Here is a 16,175-nt window from a genome sequence, read left to right as displayed (position 1 = left end):
TCGTCTTAAAATAACTGCTTGCCCCACAGCCTTGCGAAACTCAGCCCCTGGTCTGAAGTTTCTTTTTTTTTTATCATTATTATTATTTTTCATGGAACTGTGGACTGAGGGCTGGGGCTTTGCTCATGGTCTCCGGCACATCTGTGTTCCCCTTCGAAGGGACACTGTGTGGGAGGATGATGGGACGGGGTTTGTGGGGTCCTGAGGTTCCCTGAACATTGGAGAGAGGTTGTAGAAATGTTAGCGGGATGGCTGGGTGGGAGCTGGGATAAGGAGATGTCAAAGTCTGATTTAAAGCAAGGTCTGTGGGAAACGCCCACGGGGGAATCTGGAATTGTGTGTGTGTGTGTTGGGAGGGATGTGGAGGGACTGGTGGTGGAGGGGTTGATGGGAGGGAAAAGTCTTGGATGTTTGGTTGTGTGGTTCGGGCTGAGGCCCAGCAACAGGCCCTGAGGACACCAAACACACGCACATCAACACACAAAGAGATGACACACAAACCACACCCATCACGGCCTGTATTAGCTACATTCACACACACGCACACACATACAGAGTATGCACACACCTCAGTGTCATTGTTGAGGTTCCACAGGTCCAGGCGGCCCATGCCATCCACGGCAGCAAACATGGCAGGGTGCACGGGCGACCACATGACATCATACACATAATCGGCGTTGTCTTCAAACGAGTACAGAGGCTTGTTGTGCTGAAAGAGAGGAGGAAAAAAAGAGGATATCTGTGCGAGCGTGTATGAGTGACATGGTGTGAAAAAAAAAGAAGAAGAAGCAGAGAAAACGCGGAGAGCGACGGATTACAGCGGATGACATACCAGAGAGAGAGGGAAAAGGAATTGAGAGAGGGAGTGAGGGAGCTTCAGACAGAGTGGCGCTGCCTCAGCCTTGGGGCCTGTCTGGGTGCAGAGCCTAATTAAAAAGCCTAGCACATTCACACAGCGCCATAAAACCGCTGGGAGAGATGAAAGAGAAGGCCTCTCCACAAGGTGTACTGTAACCTCAACACAACAGCTGTGAGAGAGAAACAGAGACAGAAAAATAGGAGGAGGAGGCGGGATGGACAATGGTGCACAGGAAGGTGTGTGTTTGTGTGTGTGTGTCCTTGCAGGTGTGCAAGGAGAACCTGACTGATAATGGTTTAAACCAACTATTTAACACTGAAACTAAATCTAACAGAGAGATCTATATGTTATTTATGTGCTCAGAGGCATCGTTTTACACTTCCGAAACAAATCTGTCATTCCTCGTCTGGTAGACAAACTCATCCCATTATACTGACCTAAACAATTATGTGTTTGTGACGTTGCGTCTCCATAAAGTCCTCGTGACAAAGTCAGAGGTCAGAGAACAGATGCAGTCAGCTCTCGCACCGGCGTCCTCCCTTACTGTGCATGTTTGGTTTTGTGGTGCATGCACTGCACTATGCAGGACAACACAGCTGCCTACAATGAGAGCTGATTGAACTTTGACCTTGAACTACACTAACCTCTGGGAGAAAGACCAGTTGGTGAAGTCAAGTCAAGTCAAGTCAAGTCAAGTTTATTTATAGAGCACATTTAAAAACAACCAAGGCTGACCAAAGTGCTGTACAGTAAATACAGATAAAAATACAATAGAACACAATTTCGTAATAACACCTCGCTGATAAAAATAAAATAAAAATATATAAAACAAATAAATTAAACCTTTCTAAAAGCCAATGAAAAGAGGTGAGTTTTAAGAGCGGTTTTAAAAGTTTCTAGGCTTTTGGAGAGTCTGACGTGAGGAGGTAAACTGTTCCACAGTCTGGGTGCAGCCACAGCAAACGCCCTCTCTCCCTTTGTCTTTAATTTATACCTGGGAACATCTAAAAGCATCAGGTCGGCTGACCTCAAAGATCTCCTGGGGCGATAAGTACTAAGGAGTTCTGACAGGTAAGAAGGTGCAGTGCCATTTAAAACCTTAAAAGCCAGCAATAAGATTTTAAAATCAATCCTAAAGGCAACTGGGAGCCAGTGGAGAGAGCAGAGAACCGGAGTGATGTGGTCTCTTTTTTTTGTCAACAGGCGAGCGGCAGCGTTCTGCACCAGTTGAAGGCGATGTAGACAGGAACGATCTAGGCCAGCATAGAGGGAATTGCAGTAGTCTAGCCGTGAAGTAATAAAAGCATGGACCACTCTTTCTAGATCGTTCCTGCAAAGGTAAGACTTGACTTTGGCTAAAATCCGCAAATGATAAAAAGATCCCTTAACTACAGAGCTGATTTGTTTATCAAGTTTAAAAGCATTGTCAAAAATAACACCAAGACTCTTAATGGAAGAAGTGCAATCGGAGGTTAGGGGTCCCAAAAAGTCAAGAGAGAAGTTGGGATCTTTAGGAAGCCCAAACACAATGACTTCAGTTTTGCTTTCATTAAGGTGTAAGAAGTTAAGAGTCATCCAAGTCTTAATGTCAGACAAGCAGGAGAGTAGCGGCTGCAAAGAAACATTGCAGTTCAACCTCAGAGGGAGGTAGATCTGAATATCATCGGCAAAGATGTGGAAGGACACATTATGTTTACGGAGCACATCGCCCAGAGGGAGCAAGTACAGAATAAACAACAGGGGGCCTAGTATGGACCCCTGAGGTACGCCACAGGTTAAAGGAGCTCTGGGAGATGACAGTTCACCAAGGTGAACAGAAAAACTCCTATTATTCAAATAGGACTGGAAAAACTTTAAGACAGTGCCCTTTAAACCGACACAATGTTGAAGGCGGGATAGCAGTATGTTGTGATCAACAGTGTCGAAGGCTGCTGTCAGGTCCAGGGTTACTAAGACAGCAGCACAACCAGAGTCAACAGTTAAAAGCAAATCATTAAAAACTCTCAGAAGGGCGGTTTCTGTGCTATGCCGAGCTCTAAAACCAGACTGGAACTTCTCATAGAGATTGTTATTGTCAAGAAATAGCTGGAGCTGCGTGAGGGCGGCTCGTTCCAGTACTTTAGACAGAAAAGGGAGGTTGGAAATGGGCCTATAGTTAGAGAGTAGGGATGGATCTAGATTAGGCTTTTTAAGGAGAGGTTGAACAACAGCGTGCTTGAAGGGTGTTGGAAAACAACCAGAACTGAGGCAGGCATTGATCAGGACCAGAAGGAAAGGTCCGACTGAGTCCAGAACCTGCTTCAGAAGCCGAGAGGGGATAGCATCGGTGGAACAGTTGGTAGTCTTAACCTTGCAGACTATTTCATGCAGCTGAGAGAGAGAGATTGGTTCGAACTGATTAAAGGCAGAATGGCACAAAGACAAAACACAGGGATTGGAAGGTGAAGATGGAATGACAGACTGCAGGGAGGAAATCTTGTTTACAAAGAACTTTAGAAAGTCATTACAGAGAGTGGCAGAAGGTGTGAGGCTGGTGGATGTGTAAGGATTTACAATGGAATTTAAAACACGAAACAGAGTCTGAGGTTTATGGACACTACTGCTAACCAGGTTTGATATGTAGGAGGACTTGGCCTCTTTAACGGCTTTCTGATAGGTTGAAAGAGAGTCTCTGAGGATATTAAAAGAAATGTGCAGCTTGTCCTTTTTCCATTTTCTCTCAGCACACCTACAGGTGCGCCTGAGAGCACGAACAGAGTCTGTAATCCAGGGTTCAGCGTGAGCTTTGGGACGGAGTGTTTTTAGGGGAGCGATGAGGTCCAAAATAGAAGTACATGTTGAGTTGAAAAGAGCAGTTAAATCTTCTGCACACAAGGAATCAATCCAGTCCACCGTGGAGAGCTCAGAGTTGCTAAAAGTAGCAGAAAACTGAGATGGTACATGGGTATTGATGATCCGGTGACGGCGTGAAGGAGGTTTAACTGCAGCATCAGAACAATGTGCAGTGGCAGAAAATAGAACAGGAAAATGATCGGAGATACACGCACTCTCACAAATTTCAGAGATGTGGATACCCAAGCCGTGAGACATGACAAGGTCCAAAGTGTGACCCTTCTCATGTGTGGAGCCAGACACACACTGAGTAAGGTTGAAGGAATCCAACAGTCAAACAAAGTCTCTAACCAGGGGTTTAGATGGACAGCACACATGAATATTCAGGTCACCAACAATAAGAAAATGATCGAAATCTACTGAAAGCCCTGAAAGGAATTCCCCAAACTCACTGATAAAGTCCTTGTTAAATTTGGGAGGACGATATACCACTGCAATCAGTAACGGAGTGGATGAGTTTAGTTTAAAAAGCTGTAGTTCAAAGCTGGAAAAAGAGGAAAAAGAAATCTGATGGCAGTCATAAACAGATTTAAAAACACAGGCAAGGCCTCCGCCTTTGCCAGAGGACCTGGGAGTGTTTAAAAAACAACAGCCTGGAGGAAGAAGCTCAGAGAAAGCCACAGTCTCACCAGCGCGTAACCAGGTCTCCGTCAGGAACATAAAATCCAAGTCGTAAGAAGAGAAAAAATCCTTGAGCAGAAACGTCTTATTGGAGAGGGATCGAGTGTTGATCAAAGCCATAGATAAGGTGAGATCAGTAGCTGTCATCGGGGTTGATATGCGGGTGAGTGGGCGTAGGTTAGAGTTTGTAGCACCAAATCTGCGGATCCGTGGCTGTAGGAGAGCCGATGACCGAGGACCCGGAACGGAAACAGCGAGCGACGGACCCGGAGAGTCACGCAGGAAGGGAGCAAACACCAGGCGTGGGCCGGAGATGGCAGAGAGTCGCCTACCAGAGGAGAACGCCGCCGCCGCAGGTGAAGGCTACTGCTTGTGCTGCAGTTTACTCACACTAGGGGCAGTTGTCTCAGTCCATGCCTGATCACAAATGCCTCTCCCTCTCCATGCCCGTGCTGCCAGTACGCTCTTTAACTCTCAGTAATTTCCTCTTCACTGTCTTTCCTTCATCCTTAACGTAAAGAAGCATCTCAACTCCTCCGTCTGTTTTTCCAACACACACTTCATTATGATGTAACAGTACAGGGAGTGCAGAATTATTAGGCAAATGAGTATTTTGTCCACATCATCCTCTTCATGCATGTTGTCTTACTCCAAGCTGTATAGGCTCGAAAGCCTACTACCAATTAAGCATATTAGGTGATGTGCATCTCTGTAATGAGAAGGGGTGTGGTCTAATGACATCAACACCCTATATCAGGTGTGCATAATTATTAGGCAACGTCCTTTCCTTTGGCAAAATGGGTCAAAAGAAGGACTTGACAGGCTCAGAAAAGTCAAAAATAGTGAGATATCTTGCAGAGGGATGCAGCAGTCTCAAAATTGCAAAGCTTCTGAAGCGTGATCGTCGAACAATCAAGCGTTTCATTCAAAATAGTCAACAGGGTCACAAGAAGCATGTGGAAAAACTAAGGCGCAAAATAACTGCCCATGAACTGAGAAAAGTCAAGCGTGCAGCTGCCAAGATGCCACTTGCCACCAGTTTGGCCATATTTCAGAGCTGCAACATCACTGGAGTGCCCAAAAGCACAAGGTGTGCAATACTCAGAGACATGGCCAAGGTAAGAAAGGCTGAAAGACGACCACCACTGAACAAGACACACAAGCTGAAACGTCAAGACTGGGCCAAGAAATATCTCAAGACTGGTTTTTCTAAGGTTTTATGGACTGATGAAATGAGAGTGAGTATTGATGGGCCAGATGGATGGGCCCGTGGCTGGATTGGTAAAGGGCAGAGAGCTCCAGTCCGACTCAGACGCCAGCAAGGTGGAGGTGGAGTACTGGTTTGGGGTGGTATCATCAAAGATGAGCTTGTGGGGCCTTTTCGGGTTGAGGATGGAGTCAAGCTCAACTCCCAGTCCTACTGCCAGTTTCTGGAAGACACCTTCTTCAAGCAGTGGTACAGGAAGAAGTCTGCATCCTTCAAGAAAAACATGATTTTCATGCAGGACAATGCTCCATCACACGCGTCCAAGTACTCCACAGCGTGGCTGGCAAGAAAGGGTATAAAAGAAGAAAAACTAATGACATGGCCACCTCGTTCACCTGATCTGAACCCCATTGAGAACCTGTGGTCCATCATCAAATGTGAGATTTACAAGGAGGGAAAACAGTACACCTCTCTGAACAGTGTCTGGGAGGCTGTGGTTGCTGCTGCACGCAATGTTGATGGTGAACAGATCAAAACACTGACAGAATCCATGGATGGCAGGCTTTTGAGTGTCCTTGCAAAGAAAGGTGGCTATATTGGTCGCTGATTTGTTTTTGTTTTGTTTTTGAATGTCAGAAATGTATATTTGTGAATGTGGAGATGTTATATTGGTGTCACTGGTAAAAATAAATAATTGAAATGGGTATATATTTGTTTTTTGTTAAGTTGCCTAATAATTATGCACAGTAATAGTCACCTGCACACACAGATATCCCCCTAAAATAGCTAAAACTAAAAACAAACTAAAAACTACTTCCAAAAACATTCAGCTTTGATATTAATGAGTTTTTTGGGTTCATTGAGAACATGGTTGTTGTTCAATAATAAAATTATTCCTCAAAAATACAACTTGCCTAATAATTCTGCACTCCCTGTATATGCCCAGAGTCCACTTCATCAAGCGGGCCTGGGCTCAGCACAATTAGCTGTGTCCAAACATCATACACAGACACTATACTAGTCAAACAAACTGGACTTTGGGGGTCAAATATAGGGGTGGGTTTTTATAATCGATTCATCGATTAAAATTGATTCTGGCTTGGATAACGTAAAATCGATTCATTAAAATCCTGAATCGATTTTTTAATATAAATTTATTTTGTCCGAAATGCCAGAATCTCTGGTGACATCTCACAAAATTTCAAGAACCACCAAACAGTAAATGAGAGCAGGTACAGGGATTCTGCACATAGACTTAAACACACAGCGCGACCCGCGGATCAGAATCAGTTAGATGTCGCCTTTCTCACAGTCGGGGCTGAAAGCCGACAGCTCGCTGATCCGGGTCCGCGCTTTGTGTTCACGCCCTTTATGCGCTGATTCTAAAGCTGTTAGTTTGATCTCTCTCCAAACAATATTGACGAACCAGCAGCAAAAGAAGATCCAAACGCTTCACATAAACATCGTCATGAATTCACTCTTTTACTGTTTTGCTTCCATTGCGATGCGCAGCTCTCTCTCTCTCCCTCTCTCCCTCCCCCCCCCCCCCTCTCTCTCGAACAGTTTCGCTTTCTTCATTATTCGCTTGCTTGTTACACACAAGTCTACTGTTGTTTACAGCGCTGTCGGCCGCTGTTTTTTTCCCTTTTACATTCTTCCGAAAAGAAAACCTCATTTCTGCTGTTCAATACTGAACAAATTTAAACTTTTTAATATTATTCAAAATGCAAAATGCTTAGCCGTGTGTCTAATAAAACCGCTGTAACGTCAGAGGTAATGTTCATTAATTAATGGTTTTCTTTCGTTTTTGATGTACTGCAGAATATTTTTATAAAATCCCAGGCCAGGAAAATCACCTTCATGTTTTTCTGTGTTTTATCTTCAGCTACTTTGACACAAAGGCATCTGCTGTGATGCTCACACCTTGGATAAAGTCTTGCGAGTGTCAGCTTCCTTTTTATAGATACAAAAATATGTAAATGTTCTGATCTGAATTATACTTCTGACTGTCAAAATTTCCCAGATTTAAATCGAATCGAATCGAATTAAATCGAATCGTGGATCGAATCGATTTGGGACCTTGTGAATCGGAATTGAATCGATTCTAGAAATCAGTGACGATACCCAGCCCTAGTCAAATATACTCGGGCACAGAACAAATTCCCACACCAGACAGGTTCCCACACCTTTCTGTGATATAAAAAAGGTCACGATCTTTTGCTGATCAAAAACTCAGATATGTAATACAAACCCCATGTGTCCCACATAGGGTCAGTACAGCTTAATATGTGTGTTAAAAAAAAAAACAACCTTTTCCCAAGCTGACTGTTAAGATTCAAGAAGCATACAAACTACATTCCTTGCAGGTAGAGTGGGAGGAGTGGAAGAGAGGAGACAGGCTGGCTAGAACAGCAAATGAAAGAATGCAGTCTCTCCCTTTCTCTCTCATTCCTGCTCCTTTCTCTCCATCACCTTTACTCCCTCACTCTACGGCAGATCTGAGAGCGCGCACTCGCATACACTCGCACACAAACACAAACAAACTGAGCCAAGCCAATTTCAAGGCTCGATTGAACCTGTTTTCCAGCCGGCAGGATGACAGCAGAGGTCATTTTTCTCCATCTCGCAGTTCCAGCGTTCGATCGAAGTCGTACCTGTTTATGTTCTCTCTCTCTCGCTTACTTGTTCTTATTTTCGGGGTTTTATGACAGCCGGTTACACTTCACGTGTGATTTTATCGAGATAATCAGTCTTGAAGCAAAACACCTCTGTTTCCCATTCAAGGTAACTTTCTGAAATTTGTCCTATGTGTCATTTGGCCGTGACTCAAAGTAATGAATAAACCTGGAAGACAAAATAAGATGAATAAAGCCCTCTCGGTATTATACTGGGTACTCATAATGTAAACTACTATTTTGTCTATATCTACCAATTTTAAGGAAGATAATTTAGGTGAATAAGTCTTTAAACTAATCTTTAAATGAAGCTTAATCCTTGTGGCGCCACACATGAAGTAACTGGATGTCATTATCTTTTCTGTGCTGAAAAGCTGCAGAGCCTTGACAAGCCTGAAAACCAACACTGAAAAACTGGGCACTGATATTTAGCATCACAGTGAAGCAATGACAAAAAATGAGAACCTAATGCAAGTTAAGCATTCAATCATTTGGATATCGTTGCCAAAAATGCAGGCACCACCTTGGCATTAATAATAAAATATCAAATTGCATTAACTGTCTCGGAAATCAAAATGTCAAGGAGGAAGCCGTTCTCTCAGAAAACATCTCATCACGCAGCCATCCATAGGGATCCAAAACACTCATCTCAGCAGCAGCCAGTCATATAATTTCACCGCTTCTATCCTCGCTGCATTTGCATCTCAAAAATCGCACTAGTTTGATAGTTTTAATAAACATGCGCCCCAAGGGAATGGAGATACTGTCCTTAAATGAGAAATTCTTCCTTCATGCGCTGTGCTGCAAGATCCCAACCAAAACGTTTTTTCTCCTGACATACGCTTGACCATGTCATGGTCAAGATGACCTGCTAAAATTCAAAGTGAGCACAACTGTCTCAACTGGGTTTGCAGAGGATGGTCTGAAAAAGAGAAAGTATTCAGTGAGCAGCAGTTCTGTGAGTGAAAATGGCTTGTTGATGGCAGTGGTCAGTGGAGAATGGCCAGACTGCTTTGAGCTGATAGGAAGGAACGATGTGTCGCAAAGCTTGAACTTAACGCTGCACTCAAAAGACCTTTGGGATGTGGTGACATGGGAGATTCATATCATGGATGTGCAGACACAAATTTGTCGTAACTGCGTGGTGCTGTCATGTCAGTATAGACCAAAATGTCTCAGGGCGTTTCCAGCAGTGTTTTGAATCAATGCCACAAAGAATTAAGACAGTTTTGAAGGTAAAAGGGGGTCAAACCTGGTGGTAACAAGCTGTAACTAATGAAGTGACAAGTCAGCGTATCTACAGATGTTCACCTGAAATATTATAAACGCTCGCTAACAATCATCTGACCCGACAGGGACGCAGGCCTTTGATTACCTTCTTAAGAACAGCAACAGTGGAGTAATTGTGCTCCATCCAATCATTTCATAGATGCTGGTTTTGGGGTCAAGCGTGCAAGGTGGTTCAAGTTATGCACAATCATAAACCCACTCCCAGCGGTCGCGACATCTTCACACTCTGGCCGACTCAGAATGGTTTCACTAACCACAATATTTGCACCGCTGAGTGTAAAAACATACGCAGACGTCTGTAGGACGGCCTTTTTGAACCGTGAGGGCAAACGCACGTGAATGCAGAGGAAATTTGCTGCAAACGTGCATGCGCGCGTGTGTTCAAAACAGTTTGTGATGCTTATGATTGGAGGGCTGAAGGCAAACCTCGAGGGGATTTTAGGCAAGCAAAGGCAGCTTGCTTAAGGTGTACCATGAGGCATGTGTGGTGTGTCTGTATTTACACACACACACACACACACACACACACACGCACACTCAGGTATTCCTCCTGCCCACACACAAATATGGGTTATGTGGGATAAGAGACAGACACACATTCCTGTGGTGACCCTCAAAGGAAAGGGAATTCCCAAATCCTGAAAAATAACACACTCTTCTGATGAAAATCCACAGAAATGTTTTAATATGTGTCACGGGACCCGCTGCACAAGACTTATGGACTGGCTGCATGCTAACATGGGCTAAAAGTCATCAGAGTGCTTTATTGGCTGTCACAGCCAAGAATGAAAACTGTAACTGGATCCTGCATAAAGCTGATATGCAATATGAATTATGTATTTTTACTACACCAAGGAGGTATGCCTCTGATTTTGGGCTGTACACGATATCACCCTATGCATGTATGTATCATGATAACCTCTGTAATTCAAAATTAGCATAAATTTTTACTACTAACCATTAACTGATTAATAGTAAAAACTGATTGTCACATTTTCTTTTGTTATTTGCACCTCAGCTTTAATTCATATTCCTAATATCAATCTTCGTTTAACCTCTTGGATCGTTCAGGCCTCAGATAGCCTTCATCAGGAACACACACACACGTTTAAAACGTTTCATTTTAATGCTGACCCTGACTACTCTCACCTTACCGCTTTTTGTGATTACATTCAGCAAGCCATTTATCAGCTAAGGTCTCGTAAACAACCAGTCTGTGATGCCCTGGCAACCACTGGTCATTAAGGAAAAACATATTCCCTGACTGGTTAGTGAGAAGTGAAATTGGTTGCAAAAAGCTTTGGATTGCGAGTGTTTGTAGAGAAGTTGGTGTCTTCCATGCAAATTACAGGCAACTGTAACAATTTGCTAGCTATCTCTACTATTTATACAATCAGCTAGCAAATTCAGTCACTAGCCATAAGCTAGTAGCCAGAAACATTGCCTAAGATAACAATTTCCAACAATCATTCATAATAATAATTCTAGCTAGCTAATTAAGCTATTATCCATCATGTTTCTGGCTTTATTGTTAGTGAATGACATCCCAACTCACCCATTAGTTCCAGTACTTCTACTACTAGCGATAACTTTAGCTAGCTAATGTAACCTTATTTTCGTTTTTTGACCATTAGCAGTTTTAATTATTCATACCCTCAAATTTATACATTGTACATTTCTACAGCTTTACTGTTTCTAATCAAGCCACTCATCATAATCATATTTAAATTCTACTTAACATTTTTCATATTAGTTGTGGCTAATTGTTCCATTTACCCTGTGGTTACTACATGAGTATCCATTTCCTACACCTTTCTGTGCAATATGTCATATACACCTAAGCCAAAACTTCTGTTTCACCACCACAGCAGTGTCCTTTCACTGTATTAGCCGAGATTTTTATTTTATTTTTTTTTATTCACCAGCCTTACTCTGACAGAAATAGTGGCTGTTTGCTTTTTACCGCTTCTGAAATGCTGCCAAATGGAATTCATAACACTGGTTTGAAAGGAGAACAACAGCACTGAGAGGATGAGGTCACTCAAAACCAGCGAGAGGAGGAGCGCCCACCTTTAGAGTGGGTCTGACTTAGGTTCACTAAGTGTGCCTGCAGACAGCAGCCAGCACTATCCCATCAGTGCATTTGTGTTTTGCAGTGATAGTTGAGTAGGAGGGACACCCACACATACAAACAAGGGACTTTCACACATGTACACCCAGGACAAACCAGAAAAACACACACATACAATACACACACACGTCAGATTAGGTGCAACAAGCAAGCCTTAAATAAAAAAAAAAAACAGATCCTACGCTGTCTCTCAGCAAAATATTTCTACGGAAACTTGAACAACAGCTGACAGTCTCTTTGTAAGTGCAAGTATTTGTAGTTTCATTTAAATCAAATCAAATCAAATCAAATCACTTTTATTGTCACATCACATGTGCAGGCACACTGGCACAGCACATGCGAGTGAAATTCTTGTGTGCGAGCCCCACAAGCAACAGAGATGTGCAAACACAACAACACAAACGAGCAAAATACAAGAATGGCCAACCTGAAACTAATAAATATATGTACAATATATAATAGTGTATGCATTTCTGGATGTGTATACTAAATATTTTCCTACGTGTGTGTGTGTGTGTGTGTGTGTGTGTGTGTGTGTGTGTGTGTGTGTGTGTGTGTGTGTATACACATTTTTACAAATTAAATAGTAAAAAAAAAAAAAAAAAAAAAAAAAAAAATATAATAATAATAATAATAATAATAATAATAAAATATATAAAATATACAGAGTTGAATATGTGCAAAACAAGTGGCATTTATATACAGTGTGGAGTGCATAATGTTGAATAATGGACTACTGGAAGATTAACTAACTATAATTACACTTATAATAGGTCTTATTAATTGAAGTAAGCTAAGAATCGTGTGTGGAGCTGTTTGTGCTCTTGTGACTTTTGCCATTGGAGGCACACATTTCTCTGAAGCAATGTAGATATCTGACATCTGTAATACTAGTGGTTCACCTGCTGTCTCCAAAGAAAGAGCAGGTTAACTGGCTCTTACTAGAAACAGAGCGCAGCCTAAGAGGAAATTGCTTGACAGGCTGAAACCAGGTAATAATAATAATGATGATGGTTACTGATGATTAACACAGACTGTATATATAAGATGGATGCAGGCACAGCGATGTCACCCACTGGTTTTGGACTCTGTATTTTAAAGCTTCAATGTTAGTGTTTTGGCTGCTGCCATGCTGTTTTTTCAAAGCCAGAGGTAACGTTAGCAGCTAACATTAGCTTAACAAGTGGTTACATCCATAAACCCTACCGGTGCAATGCACAGGCGCACGTGCGGTTTTCTGAAGAAGGAAGTTTTCATAGGACTACATCCATAACTCAGTAGAACCACCTTTAACAGCAATAATGTGGACTAATTGTTTTCTGTGTGACTTTATCAGTCTCTCACATCATTATGGAGGAATTCTGGCCCATCCTTCTTTATAGTGTTGCTTCAGTTAATTGAGGTTTGGATGGATTCAATCAGGTGGACATCTGGACTTTGGGTCATTGCAATACCTTGATTTTGGTGTAGCTGCAGACAGATGGCCTCATATTTGACTCTAGAATACTTTGGTACACAAAGGACTTCATGGTCGAATGAATGACTGCAAGGTGCCCAGCCTAAATCATGCCTCCACCACCGTCCTTGACTGTTGGTATGAGATGTTTGTGCTGATATGCTATGTTTGGTTTTAATACCAAACATATTCACTTTGGTCTCAACTGTAGAGGTGTTGCTCTTGGGTGTGCTTGGGGTGAGATATACACCAGTTGAAGATTGTAACACTGTATTAACACATGAATGGTTCAGAGCAGCAAATTGTCTATAAGCTAATTATTGCTTTGTATTAGCCTAATTAAAGAGGATCATTTTACTCAACAAAACGGATGCATAAATTCATTTTGATTTGCTGTATCACAGAACATCCATCAGATAATCGAAAACTCACCAACAGTGCCGACACAGTGAAAAGGTCTGGTTCCAAGACTCACCGTGGTAGGCAGTAGTCATATCAATGGAGATGTACTCAGTTACACAAACTCCATTACTCAGGTCGAGTCTCTATATCTTAAATGTGAAATCTATGGGAATGGAGTCCCTTTTGGAGCACGCCTCGAGTGGCACCTAAAGGAACTGCAATTTTTTCCACTTCTGTGTTGGGATCATGTTTCACCTCCAGAGGCTGCTTCTTGTTTGACCTGAACACTTTGATCGTCCCCAATTTGATGTTTTGAAGCTGGAGGTGAACAGCGAGTGGTGGCTCTGTCTGAGACACAGTGATAATACACGATCGTACAGTATCACAAAGTAGGTCTTCCTAAAACGTATCCCAATTTACATCGGGGGCATAATTTACCAAATCAACACTATGTTATATTAACATAAGAGCTGAAAGTACAAATTAGAACATAAACTCATAAATGAAGTTATAAATGAAGTGAGCTCATAGACTGCAGATTTTCTATGTTATTAGCTCTGGAGGCTAAAACCATCCTTATATACAGTCTGTAGTTAGCAGTGAATACTTTCCCTACAAACGCACACACACAGAGTACCCATATACGCACAATAACAGCTTATTCAAACATATATGTAGAGAAACACACAAGTTGTACGAGACCTCTCTACTCAACCTTCCCTCTTCACTAGTTCATGCTCTCTCCCTCTCAGGATCTGCTTAAAAACCTCTTGGAGGTCACAATCAACCCCCCGCACAACCTTTCTTTCTCCACATCCCCTCTCTCTCGCTCCCTCACACACACTAACACACACCTCCCACATTGTACCTTGGTGCTCCAGAGTTTGACGGTCCAGTCGAACGAGGACGTGATAAAGAGGTGGGAAAAGTCGACGGTGCCCACCGCGCTGTGACAGCTGATGCCTGTGACGGGCCCCTGGTGGCCCTCAAACATCTCACAGATACCTGCCTTACTGGAGAGAGAAAACGCACAAGGCAACATCTGGAACTGCGACCATTAGCCCAAAATTCCCTCCAAAAGAGGGAGAACTTCATTTGTAATCACATTTTAAGTTTTAAGTTACTTAAATGTAATCTAATTTAGGGACAATCATCCTCTTAAACTTTGCTAATGTTATAATTCTAATATTCTATAATTATAAATTATATGAGCACTGTTTCATATTCAGCAGACGTTTGGTGAACTTTAATGCATATCTGTGTTTAAGAATACATGTTTCATTAACCAACCTGCCATGTCTGGATGCAGTGTACACAGTGCCCTCCTCGCTCCCGACCACATAGTTGTTAACGTCTCCCGTGGGGAAGGCCATGCATGTCACTGCCACGGGTTTGGATTTATTGTACACCAGTTCCATGGTCTCCTACACACATTATATTAGAGTGGATATAGCATAAACCTGCATTTTTACAACAAAACAGCATTAGTGAGTGAAAAAAAAGTTGTTGTTTTTTTTTAAATGCTGCTGGCAGGTTGTGTGGACTGCTTCACTAATGTGCGGTAAGAGTTTTGTGTACCTGAGGCTGGGAGAGCATGTCCAGACTCCAGGAGCACATCCTGCCGTCTGTGGACACGGTGATCAGGTTGTTGGCGTTCTGTGTGCCGACCACATTCACGCAGTACACTGGGTGCTAGACAAACACACACGATCATACGCAGAGACAAACAAATGGATTTGGGTGAAGATTTACCCGTGCACAATACAAAAAAGCTGTTATCAACTGTAGTATAATTACAACAACATCGTTTAGGATAATACATTGTGATCACATTATAGTTCTTAATTATTAGCCTCTTTGAACTGAAGCATAACAATTTCTCTTGTACAAAAAATAGCTGAAACAGTCCTAATTGTAGCAGGCTGTCAGCAGCATCACCATGTCATTAATTGTGATATTCCACTATTTATGAAACGAATAAACATTGTCCTGTAATGATCACATGTTTTTTCCCCTTTAGCACATGATGTCATTAGATGCTTTTTGGGGCCAAGAGATGCAGACAGCTCACATGCCAGTGTGCATTCGTCCTTTTAAATCACCCTACGTTTCAGACATGTGCTGCTGTTCAAATCCACGAGTGTGTGAAGCCATTATATCATTACTGAGCAGTAATTGATTTGTGCGCCGGGTCGCACAAAGAATCCATTCAGCAATCAGCACCATGCTAGCATGCTGTACCCACTAACGGGAGAGTGGCAGCCTCATTATTAGAGCCCGCAGCCCGTTTAAAGCTACAGTATGGATGGCATGTAACAATGTGTGTGTCTACTGTAGCTGTGATTATAAACAAGCTGGGTTCTTAAGATATCGTTAGTTTATATTCAACAGTAATTTGCTATAGCTGAACTGAGCTGCTCTTTCAGTTATGTCTTGCTTTTATCAAGTTTATGTCTAAGTGCAGACAGACCCAAGAATACAGATTATCATATAAAAATCATTCAGTGTAATTGGTGCAATCAAAATCTTTTTATCATATTCATACGTCTGAATTTTTGGATTAAAAAAAGTGTTTATCTGCTTTTTTTCCCCATGTTGGCCTAAGTGTATTTCAACACTTTTAACCAAATTAACAATTTAGT

General features: G+C 42.3%; 1 protein-coding gene across 14 annotated transcripts in view; it reads right to left on the bottom strand.

Annotated features, from left to right (window-relative positions):
* The window catches only part of dync1i1a (dynein cytoplasmic 1 intermediate chain 1a), a 69,558-nt gene that overhangs the window by 8,160 nt on the left and 45,223 nt on the right, over positions 1-16,175 (bottom strand). For all 14 annotated transcript variants that reach the window (XR_014890472.1, XR_014890473.1, XM_085262862.1 and 11 more), the window contains 4 exons: positions 15,112-15,225; positions 14,824-14,957; positions 14,402-14,546; positions 569-709 (listed from right to left, as the gene is read on the bottom strand). Coding sequence is in view for 12 of the 14 variants with exons in the window: in XM_085262862.1 (XP_085118988.1) it covers positions 569-709; positions 14,402-14,546; positions 14,824-14,957; positions 15,112-15,225 (534 nt within the window). In the remaining 2 variants the exon portion in view is untranslated. The remainder of the gene's footprint in view (positions 1-568; positions 710-14,401; positions 14,547-14,823; positions 14,958-15,111; positions 15,226-16,175) is intronic.

The sequence above is a fragment of the Mchenga conophoros genome, linkage group LG22, assembly GCF_057382185.1.
Source record: "Mchenga conophoros isolate Kocher_MC1m ecotype Shallow Benthic linkage group LG22, M_conophoros_male_GT1.1, whole genome shotgun sequence".
Lineage (NCBI taxonomy): Eukaryota > Metazoa > Chordata > Actinopteri > Cichliformes > Cichlidae > Mchenga > Mchenga conophoros.
The sequence above is the reverse complement of the archived record's forward strand: the minus strand, read 5'-3'. Positions and strand labels throughout refer to the sequence as shown.